This window comes from Triticum dicoccoides, chromosome 3A (genome assembly GCF_002162155.2).
Source record: "Triticum dicoccoides isolate Atlit2015 ecotype Zavitan chromosome 3A, WEW_v2.0, whole genome shotgun sequence".
NCBI classification, from domain to species: domain Eukaryota; kingdom Viridiplantae; phylum Streptophyta; class Magnoliopsida; order Poales; family Poaceae; genus Triticum; species Triticum dicoccoides.
The window spans coordinates 412,552,256-412,569,244 of record NC_041384.1 but is presented as its reverse complement, the minus strand read 5'-3'; the positions used below and the strand labels follow the sequence as shown (position 1 = coordinate 412,569,244).

The 16,989-nt window shown below is 42.6% G+C and overlaps 1 protein-coding gene across 1 annotated transcript; it reads right to left on the bottom strand.

The window, feature by feature from the left end:
* Positions 1-11,386: 11,386 nt before the first annotated feature.
* LOC119268362 (putative cytochrome c oxidase subunit 5b-like) lies at positions 11,387-16,477 on the bottom strand. The gene is made up of 6 exons (XM_037549976.1): positions 16,227-16,477; positions 16,049-16,140; positions 15,893-15,943; positions 12,101-12,167; positions 11,930-12,009; positions 11,387-11,794 (listed from the first exon to the last, which is right to left on the bottom strand). The coding sequence occupies exons 1-6, from the start codon at positions 16,369-16,371 to the stop codon at positions 11,726-11,728; spliced, it is 504 nt and encodes a 167-aa protein (XP_037405873.1). The 5' UTR covers positions 16,372-16,477; the 3' UTR covers positions 11,387-11,725.
* Between the last annotated feature and the right edge of the window lie 512 nt (positions 16,478-16,989).

The following is a 16,989-nucleotide window of genomic DNA, read 5'->3' as shown; positions in this document are numbered from 1 at the left end:
TTGACTTTCGTGAAGTTTCAGGACTTTTGGAGCTGTGCAGAATAGGTCTCTAATATTTGCTCCTTTTCCAGCCCAGAATCCCAGCTGTCGGCATTCTCCCTCTTTATATAAACCTTGTAAAATAAGAGAGAATAGGCATAAGTATTGTGACATAATGTGTAATAACAGCCCATAATGCAATAAATATCAATATAAAAGCATGATGCAAAATGGATGTATCAACTCCCCCAAGCTTAGACCTCGCTTGTCCTCAAGTGAAAGCCGAAATCGAAAAATATGTCCACATGTTTAGAGATAGAGGTGTCGATAAAAATAAAATACGGACATGAGGGCATCATGATCATTCTTAGAATAGCAACTTATATAATTCTTGTCATATGATCTCTTATGCTAGAGTAATAACTCAATCACAATTTCAAGTATGAACCATAAACTTCATTGAAAACTAACAAACTATAACCTCAGTCATTGGAGCAATTGCAATTTATCATAACATAGGAAAGAGTCAATATATAAGAGCTTTTCAGCAAGTCCACATACTCAACTATTATATAGTCTTTTGCTAACACTCACGCAATACTTATGGGTATGGAGTTTCAATCGGACACAGAGAAAGATAGGGTCTTATAGTTTTGCCTCCCAACGTTTTACCTCAAGGGTAATGTCAACAATAATAGTTCATGAAAGCTCACATCCAATTAGCCATATATACCAGGATCTTTCCAACATGTTGTGCTTGCCAAAAGATAAAATGTAAAAAGGAAGGGTGAAGGTCACCATGACTCTTATGTAAGGTAGGAGATAAAAGTAAAAGATAGGCCCTTCGCAGAGGGAAGCAGAGGTTGTCATGCGCTTTTATGGTTGGATGCACAAAATCTTAATGCGAAAGAACATCACTTTATATTGCCACTTGTGATATGGACCTTTATTATGCAGTCTATCGCTTTTATTTCTTCCATATCACACAATCGTATAAAGCTTATTTTCTCCCACACTAATAAGTCATACATATTTAAAGAGCAATTTTTATTGCTTTGCACCGATGACAACTTACTTGAACGATCTTATTCAATCCATAGGTAGGTATGGTGGAATCTCGTGGCAAAACTGGTTTAAGGGTGTTTGGAAGCACAAGTAGTATCTCTACTTGGTGCAAAGAATTTGGCTATCATGAGGGGGAAATGCAAGCTCAATCATGTTGGATGATCCAAACAATATGATTTATCTCAGATGCAAGAAAACATAACCCATTACGTTGTCTTCCTTGTCCAACGTCAACTCTTTAGCATGTCATATTTTAATGAGTGCTCACAATCATAAAAGATGTCCAAGATAGTATATTTATATGTGAAGACCTCTCTTTCTTTATTACTTCCTATTAATTGCAACGATGACCAAAACTATGTTTGTCAACTCTCAACAACTTTTATTCATCATACTCTTTCTATGTGAGCTCATTACTCTCCATAAGATCCATATGATCTCTTTTATTCTTTTTATTCTTTCTCTTTTCTTTTATTCACTCAAGATCATGGCAAAATAGTCAAGCCCTTGACTCAACACTAATCTTTATTATATATAGCTCACGGACTCGGTTACATAGAAGGATCATAAAGCAAAACTCACAACTAGATCATACTAAAAGCTTTTATTCTACTAGATCAAAATATTACCAAAAGGATCGAACTAAGAAAAACGATAAAGATAAAAGTGATGGTGATACGATACCGGGGCACTCCCCCAAGCTTGGCAGTTGCCAAGGGGAGTGCCCATACCAGATACTCAGTTCTTCTTTGCTGGTGAAGAAGGTGATGTTTTTGTTGATGGCATAGGCTTCTTCCTTAATTTGCGCTTGAGGACAGAGTTTTGGTCCCTTAGGTCCTCGATCTCCTGCTCCAGGCTTAGTATCTTTTTGCATAGTTCCTGCTTGTTTTCCTACAAGAGGCAAAAAGGGATAAACTCGATCTTAGGTTTCTTTACTCTATCCGGGAGGCTTGACTTTTTGAACTCCACACGCATGTCCCTAGGTTGAGGTAATGGGACTTCATCTTCTTCTGAGCTCGTCTCCTCCCTTCCCTTTGGTTCATAGTCCTCTTCTTCTTCCGTAGTCCAACCACAATGCTCCACATACCCATAGACCTTAGGATCTGCAAGGTAGTCACCCACATAGCTTTCTCCTTCCGAATCCTGGGACGACATGTTGCTCTAATCTGCAGCAGGACAGCCCGAAACAAAGACAGGATATATTTGCGTGATACAGGAGTCAAAACCTCTAGGGGATTATATAATGAATTTTTACCGACCAAAATACGTAACGTGTAAGAAAACGGAGTCCGGAGAGCACACGAGGTGCCCACGAGGTAGGGGGCACGCCCTCCACCCTCGTGGAGCCCTCGTGTCCTTCCCGGACTACTTCTTATTTTTCTATTTTTCTAAATATTCCAAAACGGAAGAAAATCGCCATTAGAACTGTTTTGGAGTCGGTTTACTTACCGTACCACATACCTCTTCCTTTTCGGAGTCTGAAATGTTCCAGAAAGTTTCTCTTATGTATTCCTCCAGGGTTACGGTTTCAATAACATTGGTTTCAACATTTATAGGATTACCTGAGATATAATGTTTGATTCTTTGACCGTTCACCACCTTCGGATTTGTGCCTTCGAAGTTGTTGATTTTTATGGCACCGAAACGATAGACCTCCTCGATAACGTAAGGACCTTCCCATTTAGAGAGAAATTTTCCTGCAAAAAATCTTAAACGAGAGTTGTATAGCAATACATAATCACCTACATTAAATTCACACTTTTGTATTCTTTTGTCATGCCATCTTTTAACTTTTTCTTTCAATAACTTGGCATTCCCATAGGCTTGGGTTCTCCATTCATCAAGTGAGCTAATGTCAAATAACCTCTTCTCACCGGCAAGTTTGAAATCATAGTTGAGCTCTTTAATAGCCCAATAAGCCTTATGTTCTAGTTCGAGAGGTAAGTGACATGCTTTTCCATAAACCATTTTATACGGAGACATACCCATAGGATTTTCATATGCAGTTCTATAGGCCCATAATGCATCATCAAGTTTCTTGGACCAATTCTTTCTAGATCTATTAACAGTCTTTTGCAAAATTAATTTGAGTTCTCTATTGCTCAATTCTACTTGACCACTAGACTGTGGGTGATAAGGAGATGAAATTCTATGATTAACATCATACTTAACAAGCATTTTACGGAAAGCGCCATGAATAAAATGTGAACCACCATCAGTCATTAAATATCTAGGGACTCCAAACCTTGGAAAAATAACTTCTTTAAGCATCTTAATAGAGGTGTTATGATCAGCACTACTAGTAGGAATAGCTTCTACCCACTTAGTAACGTAATCAACAGCAACTAAAATATGTGTATATCCATTAGAGGCAGGAAAAGGTCACATATAATCAAAGCCCCAAACATCAAATGGTTCAATAACAAGTGAATAATTCATAGGCATTTCTTGACGTCTACTAATATTACCAATTCTTTGACATTCATCACAAGATAAGACAAACTTACGGGCATCCTTGAAGAGAGTAGGCCAATAAAAACCGGATTGCAATACCTTGTGTGCAGTTCTGTCTCCAGCGTGGTGTCCTCCATAAGCCTTAGAGTGACACTTGCATAGGATATGTTCCTTTTCATGCTCAGGTACACAACATCTAATAACACCATCTACTCCTTTATAAAGATGTGGGTCATCCCAAAAGTAATGTCTCAAATCATACAAGAACTTTTTCTTTTGCTGGTATGTGAAACTAGGTGGTATAAATTTAGCAACAATGTAATTAGCATAATCAGCATACCATGGAGCAGTGTGAGAAGCATTTATGACATTTAATTGTTCATCAGGAAAGCTATCATCCATAGGTAGTGGGTCATCAAGAACATTTTCTAACCTAGACAAGTTGTCTGCAACGGGGTTCTCAGCTCCCTTCTATCAATAATATGCAAATCAAATTCTTGTAGCAAGAGAACCCATCTAATAAGTCTAGGTTTAGCATGTTTCTTTTCCATAGGATATTTAATAGCAGCATGATCCGTGTGAATAGTTACTTTAGAATCAACAATATAAGGTCTGAACTTATCACAAGCAAATACAACTGCTAAGAATTCTTTTTCAGTAGTAGCATAATTTCTCTAAGCATTGTCTAGAGTTTTACTAGCATATTGAATAACATTTAATTTCTTATCAACTCTCTGCCCTAGAACAGCACCTACGGCATAATCACTAGCATCACACATAATTTCAAAGGGTAAATTCCAATCAGGTGGTTGAACAATAGGTGCAGAGATTAATGCTTTCTTAAGTATTTCAAATGCTTCTACGCTATCATCATCGGAAAAAAATGGTATATCTTTTTTTAATAAATTAGTCAGAGGCTGAGAAATTTTGGACAAGTCCTTAATGAACCTCCTATAAAACCCGGTGTGACCAAGGAAACTTCTTATACCTTTGATGTCCTTGGGACATGGCATCTTTTCAATAGCATCAACCTTGGCTTTATCAACTTCAATACCTCTTTCACAAACTTTATGCCCCAAGACAATACCTTCATTAACCATAAAGTGGCACTTTTCCCAATTCAAGACAAGATTAGTTTCTTCACATCTCTGCAAAATTCGGTCAAGGTTGCTTAAGCAATCATCAAAAGAGGATCCATAGACGGAAAAATCATCCATGAAAACCTCACAAATCTTTTCACAAAAGTCAGAGAATATAGCCATCATGCATCTTTGAAAGGTAGCAGGTGCATTACATAAACCAAAAGGCATACGTCTATAAGCAAAGGTACCAAAAGGGCAAGTAAAAGTAGTCTTTGATTGATCATTGGCTGACACATGTATTTGAGAGAAACCAGAATAACCATCTAGAAAGAAAAAATGTGTATGTTTGGATAATCTTTCTAGCATTTGATCGATAAAAGGTAAGGGGTAATGTTTCTTTTTAGTGGCCTTATTTAATTTGCGTAAATCAATTACCATCCTATAACCTGTAATAATTCTTTGAGGAATCAATTCATCTTTATCATTAGGAACGACAGTAATACCTCCCTTCTTAGGGACACAATGGACATGACTTATCCACTGACTATCAGCAACAAGATAGATTATACCTGCCTCAAGGAGCTTTAGTATTTCCTTTCTTACCACTTCTTTCATTTTAGGATTCAGCCGTCGTTGATGATCATGAACTGGTTTAGCATCTTCTTCCAAATTTATTTTATGTTACATAGAGTGGGACTAATGCCCTTAAGATCATCAAGAGTATACCCAATAGCAGCACGGTGCTTCTTCAGAGTTTTCAATAATCTCTCTTCCTCATGCTCTTAAAGTTTAGCACTAATAATAACAGGATATGTCTTTTTCTCTCCAAGATAAGCATATTTAAGAGTATCAGGCAACAGTTTAAGCTCAAACACGGGATCACCCTTGGGTGGAGGAGGATCCCCTAGGATTTCAACAGGCAAATTGTGTTTCAGAATAGGTTCCTGTTTAAAGAATACTTCATCTATTCCCTTCTTTCATTCATAAACATATCATTTTCATGGTCTAGCGAATATTGTTCTAAAGGATCACTAGGAGGTACGGTAATAGAAGCAAGACCAATAATTTCATCCTTACTAGGTAATTCTTCTTCACGATGTTGTCTACTAAATTTAGAGAAATTAAATTCATGAGACATATCATCTAAACCGATAGTAACAACATCCTTTTTGCAATCTATCTTAGCATTGACTGTGTTCAAGAAGGGTCTACCAAATATAATGGGACAAAAGCTATCTTGTGGGGAACCAAGAACAAGAAAATCAGTAGGATAGTTAGTTTTCCCACACAAGACTTCAACATCTCTAACAATTCCCATTGGTGAAATAGTATCTCTATTGGCAAGTTTAATTGTGACATCAACATCTTCTATCTCAGCAGGTGCAATATCATGCATAATTTCTTTGTATAAGTCGTAAGGTATTGCACTAGCACTAGCACCCATATCACATAAGCCATGATAACAATGATCTCCTATTTTAACAGAAATAACAGGCATGCCTACCACAGATCTATTTTTATCTTTAGCACAAGGTTTGGCAATTCTAGCAGTCTCATCAAGGAAATGAATAACATGCCCATCAATATTATCAGACAAGAGATCTTTAACAATAGCAATATTAGGTTCAACTTTAACTTGCTCAGGAGGTGTATAAGTTTTAATATTGCTTTTACGAACCACAGTTGAAGCTTTAGCATGATCCTTTATCCTAACAGGGAAAGGTGGTTTCTCAACATAAGTAGTAGGAACAATAGGATCATTATAAGTGACAGTCTTTTCTTCAGCTTTAATAGGTGCAGCTACTTTTACTTCTATGGGAGGATGATATTTAAACCACTTCTCCCTAGGGAGATCAACATGAGTAGCAAAAGATTCACAGAAAGAAGCTATTATCTTAGAGTCAAGTCCATATTTAGTGCTAAATTTACGGAAAACATCGGTATCCATAAAAGATTTAACACAATCAAACTTAGGTGTCATACCTGACTCCTTACCTTTGTCGAGGTCCCAATCTTCAGAGTTGCGTTTAATTCTTTCCAATAAATCCCATTTGAATTCAATAGTCTTCATCATAAAAGAGCTGGCACAAGAAGTATCGAGCATAGTGCGATTGTTATCAAAAAGCCGAGCATATAAATTTTGAATAATCATTTCTCTTGAGAGCTCATGATTGGGGCATGAATATAACATTGATTTAAGCCTCCCCAAGCTTAAGCGATGCTTTCTCCTTCGTGAGCCCAAAAATTATATATATAATTGTGATCAGGATGAACAAGATGCATAGGATAAAACTTCTGATGAAATTCCAATTTCAATCGTTTGTAATTCCATGACCCCGTATCATCACATAGCCTATACCATGTCGATGCGTCTCCCTTTAGAGATAAAGGGAAGACCTTCTTCTTAATAACATCTCTGGGCACACCTGCAAGCTTAAATAATCCACAAACTTCATCTACATATATTAGGTGCTCATCAAGATGCTTTGCCATCTCCTGCAAAAAGATTAGCTAGCAGTTTTTCTAACACACCCGAAGGAATTTCAAAGTAGACATTTTCATTTTCAGTAGGTTCAGTAGGTTGAGGAGCAACTCTTTGCCCTACTGGTCGGGGTGAAGATACCCCGAACAAGCCCCTTAGAGGATTACTTTCCATAGTAACAAGTGACAGTAAATTTCAGCACACTATATAAATTTTTCCTTACCAAATTCCACCTACCAAAGGCGCTTCACTCCCCGGTAACAGCGCCAGAAAAGAGTCTTGATGGCCCACAAGTATAGGGGATCTATCGTAGTCCTTTCGATAAGTAAGAGTGTCGAACCCAACAAGGAGTGGAAGGAAATGATAAGCGGTTTCCAGCAAGGTATTCTCTACAAGTACTGAAATAAGTGGTAACAGATAGTTTTGTGATAGGATAATTTGTAACGAGCAACAAGTAACAAAACTAAATAAAGTGCAGCAAGGTGGCCCAATCCTTTTTGTAGCAAAGGACAAGCCTGGACAAACTCTTATATAGAGAAAAGCGATCCCGAGGACACATGGGAATATCGTCAAGCTAGTTTTCATCACGTTCATATGATTCGCGTTCGGTACTTTGATAATTTGGTATGTGGATGGACCGGTGCTTGGATACTGTCCTTACTTGGACAAGCATCCCACTTATGATTAACCTCTATTGCAAGCATCCGCAACTATAACAAAAGTATTAAGGTAAACCTAACCATAGCATGAAACATATGGATCCAAATCAGCCCCTTGCAAAGCAACGCATAAACTAGGGTTTAAGCTTCTGTCACTCTAGCAACCCATCATCTACTTATTACTTCCCAATGCCTTCCCCTAGGCCCAAATAATGGTGAAGTGTCATGTAGTCGACATTCACATAACACCACTAGAGGAAAGACAACATACATCTCATCAAAATATCGAACGAATACCAAATTCACATGACTACTAATAGCAAGACTTCTCCCATGTCCTCAGGAACAAACGTAATTACTCACAAAGCATATTCATGTTCATAATCAGAGGGGTATTAATATGCATATAGGATCTGAACATATGATCTTCCACCAAATAAACCAACTAGCATCAACTACAAGGAGTAATTAACACTACTAGCAACCTACTAGTACCAATCCCGGACTTGGAGACAAAAATTGGATACAAGAGATGAACTAGGGTTTTGAGAGGAGATGGTGCTGATGAAGATGTTGATGGAGATTGCCCTCTCCCGATGCGAGAAGCGTTGGTGATGACGATGGCAATGATTTACCCCTCCCGGAGGGAAGTTTCCCCGACAGAACAGCTCCGCCAGAGCCCTAAATTGGTTCCGCCTCGTGGCGGCGGAGTTTCGTCTGAGAAGATGGCTTATGATTTTTTCCTCATTGAAAGACTCCATATAGCAGAAGATGGCCATCGGAGGGCCACCAGGGGGCCCACAAGGTAGGGGGCGCGCCCCCCACCGTCGTGGGCAGGGTGTGGCCCCCCTGGTGAACTTCTTGCGCTCAGTATTTTTTATATATTCTGAAATTGACTTCCATGAAGTTTCAGGACTTTTGGAGCTGTGCAGAATAGGTCTCTAATATTTGCTCTTTTTCCAGCCCAGAATCCCAGCTGCCGGCATTCTCCTCTTTATGTAAACCTTGTAAAATAAGAGAGAATAGGCATAAGTATTGTGAAATAATGTGTAATAACAGCCCATAATGCAATAAATATCGATATAAAAGCATGATGCAAAATGGACGTATCATTACCAGAAACCCCCGGGGGCTAAATGGGCCTACATGGGCTTTAGTGGGAGAGAGGAGGCGGCCAAGAGGTGCCCCCTCCCTCCCAAGCCCAATCCGAATTGGGAAGGGGACCGGCCCCTCTTTCCTTCCTCTCCTCTTCCCCTTCCTTCCCCCTCCTATTAGGACTAGGAAAGGGGGAAAACCTACTCCTAGTAGGAGTAGGAATCCCCCCTTGGGGCGCACCATGAGGGCCGGCCGGCCCCCTCCTCCCCTCCTTTGTATACGAGGGAGGCGGCACCCCATAGACACACAAGTTGACAATTGTTTTAGCCGTGTGCGGTGCCCCCCTCCACATATACACACCTCGGTCATATCGTCATAGTGCTTAGTCGAAGCCTTGTGCCGGTAACTTCATCATCACCGTCAACACGCTGTCGTGCTGAAGAAACTCTCCCTAGGCCTCAACTGGATCAAGAGTACGAGGGACGTCATCGAGTGAACGTGTGCAGATCGCGGAGGTGTCGTGCGTTCGGTACTTGATCGGTTGGATCGCGAAGACGTTCAACTACATCAACCGTGTTTCTTAACACTTCCGCTTTCGGTCTACGAGGGTACGTAGACACACTCTTCCCTCTCGTTGCTATGCATCCCTAGATAGATCTTGCGTGATCATAGGAAAATTTTGAAATACTACGTTCCCCGACACTCGCCAGAGCCGGAGGAGGAGAAGAAGGAGGAGGAACAACAGTCGAAGGCACAACAGGGCCCCTAGCCAATGGAGAGGGCGGAGCCGGCTACGGGCTTCGCCATGGAGGACGCCATGGCGGAGTTCGCGGTCGCCAAGCGAAGGGGGCGGTAGAGCTGACCGCCATCCTGAAGTCCATCCAGTCGGAGGCTGCGGTGGAGGCCAACTGGCGCTTCCCCCCGCCAGCGAAGGGCGGAAATTGATGAAATCTTTGCCTCTAGTGACGATGACGATGAGCCAGAGGTGTCGCGGACAGCATCTACTCGGTGCCCAGCACGAAGATAGTGGACATCTCCGATGATGAGTAGTGTAGGGTAGTACTAGGTTTTTATTTTGCATGGTTCGTATGAATTTGAGGGATCAACTTTGAGGTGTTTGGGTGCAGGGAAACAAATTTTGAAGTGTGGAATCAACTTTGAGGTGTTTGGATGCAAGGGAACGAATTTTGAAGTGTGATATATCTTTGTCTGTGGACGCGTCCGGATATGTCCGCGGACGTTTAAAAAAACAAGACCAAAAGGGCAAGCACCCCTCGGCGTATTTTTACAGAAGAGCGAGAAACAAGTTGAATATCCGCTCCTCGTGGGGGTTGAACCCGGCGGCCTAGAGCACAAGACAGTGCCCCTACCATTCAGCTAGCGCTCAATTCTCGTCCGCGGGCGTTTGAGAACCCGAATTTGATGTCCACGGTTGTAGATGCTTTGAGTTGATATGTTTGGTGGTATGAAATACGAGATTATTGTTTACATTTAGTTAATCCTCTTCTTCTGGAATAACTGAGGAGTAATGAAACCCAAACAAGAAAAACTGAGGAGCAATGAGATACTTAACAATCTTTGAAGGAATGATGACCATATGGTGATGAAAAGAGAAAGGAGCAAAGGTAAAGATAAAGAGAAAAATTCTTATATGACACTGTTTTAGATGTTGTTTCCCTATTTGACACCGAGAAACTTTTTCTTCCATATCCAACACCGTGTCTAAAATTTATGCCCTTTACGACACTTTTATTCAGTTTAAGCCTTAACGGTGTTTTATGACACTTGAAAAGACCTATTTGCCCCTAAGGCGATATGTGATTAAAATTGTTATCTATTTTAAGCCTTAACGGTGTTAAATTACAAGCACTAACTCTGACTACACACATGGAGCTTGTGTGCCGGTGGCTCCGCACATCCGGGGCGGTAGGGTGTGGATCTCATGCAGCTGATAGTGTCATAAAAGGCATAAAATTTGGACTCGGTGTTAAATAAGAAAGACATTTTTTTTCAGTGTCAAATAAGGCAACAAATTTTAAAACGATGTTAAATAAAGAATTCTCTCAAAGATAAGCGATCCTCTCTTCCAGGTATGCTCGTTGGTAGAAACTCAGAAACCCAACTTGCCATGCAACACATCTTGATAGACCGACGAGGAAAAGATTTTTTGCCGAGAGTTCACAGCATATTGTGTGAAAAGTTGGAGCTGGACATTTATGCAGCTTATTATGTTATGAGCTTGGGTTGGCAAATCTCGCACTGCAAAGATATCGCCAATTCTTTCTTTCACCACAAACATTACATCAACTAACTTTCACCACAAACATTACATCATTTCCCGGTATCGACAATTCCTTCGTTTACCGCAAACGAACGTTACAATTTACTAACCTTTCCCCATGTAAGACAGGATATCTAAAGGGAACGGTATTTTATCTCAAAAGCTAAGTGCTCATTCATACTCTCCATCTTAAACCAAGGGTCAGTCCAGGCCATTTTGAGAAAACAATTGCGATGAAACGGTACAGGGTAGAGAGCGCTATTATACGCACTCATTAACAAGGCATGGGTGAGGAACTGTTAATTTAACAGAAATTTTGCAAACCGCACAGCATAAATTCTTGCATGATTGAATTGGTCAGGTCCATCACACCCGATGGCCACTCAGTAGCAAAAGTAAAAATTCTCTGCAGTCATCTCTTATTTGATGATGCTCCATAACACATGCACTGGACAAATCTGAAAAGAGTTTTGTTTCCACAAAAAAACCTAAGGCGACAACTACCGCCTGCTTGATGGCCAAATGTATATTCATAAACAAGGATGCCGTGGAGCAGTCTGGTGCTTAGAACGCGTAAGCGAAATCATATGCCTCATAAAATTCTTATTTTCAGAACCACGAGGCATCCTTAGTGGTGATGACCATCATCATCATCATCATGCCCATCTGGATTTCCACCATCACCAATGACCTTAAGCTGCATAAATCAAGCAGCAAAACGTCTGTTACAAAACCTAATACACCAACATAGCCTGGCAGCTGATGCTATGTTTTATCAAGACAAACTAGCCATCAAATGCATATACTGAATTAAAATTAATACGTGAATTACCACAAAGTATTGTGAGCAGACTGGGCATTCATGTGGCTCATCTTTTTTCAACCAGAACCATATGACGTCATGCTCATCCTCTGCAAATAAACCAACCACAATAAGTGTTATACAATCCTTGCCACATCTAGCAGTTTAGAGCTCAGATGAACCAGTTCCACAACAGCGTACCTCCTTCATCACCAGGGCAACCTACTATTCTCTTGTCAAAATAGGACTCAATGACGGCTGGTGCCTCCTGCAGGTACAGAATCAAAGTGAAATGAACAATATGGCAGAGAACTGGCACTGAAGTTGACAAGAAACAATGGATCAATTCCTTAGGTTCTGAACTTATAGTCAAACAATATTTTATCTTCTACAGAATGAAGAATGCATCCGCATACCATAACCACCATGACAATGCAATGGAAACTGCAACTTAAAAATTCTGGAACAGTACAAAGACACGCACACAAAAGGAATATAGAGAACTTGTCAGTTCCCACTTTCCATCAACAAAAGAAAACAGACAAGGAAAAGGCAGACAAACATCAAAGTATAGATTAAAGGTCAAGTGAACACACAGAATTAGCAGATAAAGTAAAAGGAATCTGCGACACGAGGTCAGCATGACCCATCCCTCAAATCTAACATATTTGTAGTAAATTCATGGAAGGTGTCTGAATATGCACATAAGTTCTGGTAAAGTCTGAACTGACGGAAAATGGATTTGCATAAACACTCAGATGCAATTCACTCAAAAGCCTAATATCTCTCTAGTCCCAGGTTACCTGAATTACACAACATATTCAAGTTTGCAATGCAACATCATAGCTGCCAAATTCACAGTTCGTGATTCACGATCGTCATTTTATCTGAATCGAGTTCAATCTTCAATGGGGGTTTACAAATCAAATATGAGATCCATAAATCACGAGGTAGGGTACATGGTCATGCAAACAACAAACAGATATCCACAGAAAATTCTATCTCCATAATACAAATAAATCACAGAAAGATGCAGGTATAATAGTTAGAGCTGGCCCAAATAATGCGTCTCTCTCTCACGCAGCCTCCGTTCGATCCCATTGCTTTCTGCATTTTCCCCTTTTCCCTACCTCTCTGAGATCCAGCCACCTCTGCTCGTCTCTCTCTGAGCGCTCATTGCCCCCCCTCCCCCCAAGTGTCCCTTCAACTAAACCAGTCCTTCGTTGCTACTACTGCTTCACCCAGAGAACAGAAGAGTGCTGTTTCTTGCGCTAAGGAAAAGAAACGAGTTAGGGGAGATGGAGCCACTGCCACCAGTACTGCCAAGGTGGCTTGGGCCGTTGTTACTGTTCTGAATTCTGTTTCTGTGGAGCTTGCAGTGTGCTATTGCAATGTGTCATGTTCGCTAGAATATTTGTGTGTGTGCGCGCGCGCTTCACTGTGATCAATAAAACGCAATTTTCTGTTCAAGCCATATATATACCTCTGTAATTGGGTCATCAACCCAGATTTATGTGGGTCACGTAACCGTGTTCAGAACTAGCTTACCGAACACACTGCGATTAGGGTGTGTTTGGGTGATACCCACACTAGCCTTACCAAATGTTGGCATGAGTTGGCTTGCCAATTTTTTGGCCAAGGAATTCCTCACCCTCATTTGGCCAACTATTTGGCAAAAATCTGTGAGGGAGGGGTGTACACCCATTGGTAACCAAAATTTCAGGCAACAAAGCAAACAATAAAAAAATAGGCAACCAATAATTTGGCAGGGCTAGTCTGGGCAGCAAACCAAACAGACCATTAGTGATCCGGTTTCTTGTCCTGGATTCCTGGTAACTTTGGTTTACCCCATGTAATCAACAAAATTTGGCACGGCATGTTCCATTCTGGAAATAGTAGATATAAAATATAACATCACAACTCACATAACAGAAAATATGCATCAGTGGGCTTGCAGTAAGAGCCTTAAGAGATTCACATGGACATATTATGACGGGTATTCACAGCCTTCTGTTTGGAACAGAAAACAAGCTGTCAGACTAAAGCTGAGTTTTCATACAAGTCATGACTGTAGAAACTGTACTGGCTGGGGGAAACATTATTAACTCTTATGTTATGACCGTATGAGCCAGGAGTAAGGGCATGTTCAGAGTTCTCTAGTGCCACGAAATCCTCAACTCCTGCTCCCAATTTTGGAATCTCACTCCTCGTACGAAAACGCCGAGCGGTGTTCCGTTCGGTTGCCTCGCTCCGGCTCCCGGTTCTGGGCCTGGGCTGACAGCCCGACAAAATACCATCTCCCGGTTCGTGGTATGGGCTGGCAGCCAAATAAAATATCATCTGGCATCTTCGGGGCAGATGGCAGGCCAGCGCTTTGAGCCAAACAAGTAGCATCTCCCTGAATTCTCTATCTTCCAGAACTTTCCGATAAAAAAAAGGAAAACTACCGTCTCCACCTCCGACCTGTCCTCCCCGCATGAGAAACCCCAGGGACATATATTTCCGGCTCCCGCGCAGGCTGCTGCACAAGCAGCTCCTCACGATAGTCGACTCCACCTCCGGGCTCGTCATCACCGCCGCGACAGCCACCACTCACAGAGCCGGATCCACCGCGACCGTGCTCACCAACGTCTGTTGCGGCCCCACTCCTAACCGGGACCTCCGGCCTCATGGCCGCTTCTTAACCAGGCCCTCCAGCCTCGTGTCGACTGTTGTGCACCCTCGTTCGCCAAGGTGCCCGCCGTGCACGGGGCCTTCCACAGGGTGGCGAAGGGTGAGGCTGGGGAAGGACTCCGACAGCAGGAACTTTGATGCTCCTGGCTGGAGAAACCGGCGAGGTGGCGGAGGAAACTACTGCTAGCCGTACAGCTTGTGTGGTCGGTGCATTCAATTTGCAGCCTGAGCGCCACCTAGGAAGGTTCTGCACGGGGAGGATCGTCAAAGATGCCTCATGATTTGCCGGCAGCGATGGCTGCCCTTGGTGCTGACACTCTGGGTGTCCTCGGCCATTGTGTGAAGAGCAAGGAGAGGGGGATGAGAGGGAGAGATCTGTGGCATGGAGGTAAGTGGAGGCAGAGGGGTTTGGTTCACATCACGGGTGGGGAGTGAAAGCGAAATACTTTTTCCCACTTATCGGCGGGACTGTGGGTAATATTCTCCAACAATGTGAAACGCTGCTTCATATACCCCAATTTCTGGTGCTCTGCAATTTGTACTGTGGGACCTCTGTGCTCCACAGATCTCACTCCGTGTATCTGGACCGTCCAGGCAGGCCCCGCCTGCAGAGTTGGCAGATCTGCAAACCGGAGGGTTGCCAAACAGGGCCTAACAGCTTTTGAATTACACTGCTTAATAGTGTAAACAAATCAAGTTTTCAGCACATTATATCTCTATACACACACACACACACACACACACACACATGCAACCATGAAATGCATAAGATAATGAACCAGTACTTAATGCATTAATAAGAGAAGTTTAAGGCAACAGAGATCCTTCTAATGTAGCAATTTCCAGTGAAGAAGGTTTACAGCCTTTGTCATAACTCATAAAATCACATGAATAAGGTTTACGCCCTTGGTCATAACTCATAAAATCACAAATTAACCAGCAAAGGCAGGGGTAAATAATGATCATTTGACCGAACAGCATGAAGTGACCATTGTCCATTGATGCTATGGTAGACAGGGAACAAGGAAAAATTAAACACAGCAGCCATTAGATAGAACAGCCACGAGTTTCTACACCGATGGATGATGGCATATTGATGAACTGCGTGCATAGACAAATCTCCAAAGTGCATCAGGACATCACAGAATATTACTGGAAAGATACATGCACGATACATCCCACTCAATTCATTAAACTATCAATCAATAAATTAGTCACCAAAGTGCTCCGATGAACCTAAACAGAGCAAGCATGTATGATCCCATTTGCCATATTATGAACAAATCACAGACAACCAAGATAATAGTATTAACGCCTCACCTTGGTACCGAAGGGACCGACAGGAGGATCCATGTCGAAGCGCTTCTTCCCCTGCGAAACCACAACCAGATCGAGAAATTACAGCCCATTCCAAGGACCAAACCAAACGGGGCATTCCAGCCGGAATCTCCAAACCCAAGGCCCAATCCATCTCACCTGGAGCTCCGCCTCGAGCTCCTCGCGCTCCAACCCCGTGGCTATGGGCATGACGTCCTCCACACTCGTCCCTGCCGCCGCCGGCTTGTCCGCTGCAGAAACACGCCAATCCACCAGTCGATCAGCGCCAGGAACCTCCACGACAACGAGATCTGGGGAGGGGGCAGTTGGGCCTTACCAGAGAGGAGGGGCCCAGTGCGGCGGAAGGCCGCGACCGCCGTGGAGAGGGGAGCGGCCCGGGCGCTGGCCGGGGAGGGGGCCGCGCCGGCTGCGGCGGCAGCGCGGTGGAGGGCGGGGGCTAGGGTTTGGAGGCGGCGCCACATGGTGCGTGCGTGTGCTCTCAGGTCACGGCGGCAGCCTCCTCGGGGGAAAGGGAAATGGAGTGGGGACGCGAGCGAGAAGGGCAGGCTCGATTTGATCTGACCAGAGAGGGCGGAGGAGGTCAAGGACAAGAGGAGGGTATGCGACCTGCGGGGGGGTGGTGCGTCGAGGTCCGTGCGGGCTGATGGACGGACGGGATCGAAGGTTGGACTGTGAAATGAGGGGAGAGTGACAAGTGTTCGAGTGGTGGCGCCGCCTCTGGCGTGCCACCTAGGAGTACCTAGGAGAGTTGCCTAAAAGAAAAAACCTAGGAGTACCTAGTAGGGGAGAAAAAACACTTGTGTTTTTTTAAACACATTTTTAAAAAAAAATGAACTTGTGGCACACTTTGTTGAACTCAAAATAATAGTTACATCGTTAACAAGTTCATCGAAGAGGAATCAGGAGGATCATCATTGTCGGTGCAACAAACCCTGTGTCCGTTGTCTAGACTGTGCACAGACACAAGAAGAAGATCACAGCATCAAGGTCAGACTAAAACACAAGGGGTCAGTTATTCGAAGGAGCAACGTGCAGCACAAAAGGACCAAGACTAGCCGGAAAAGTAAGATATCATCAGG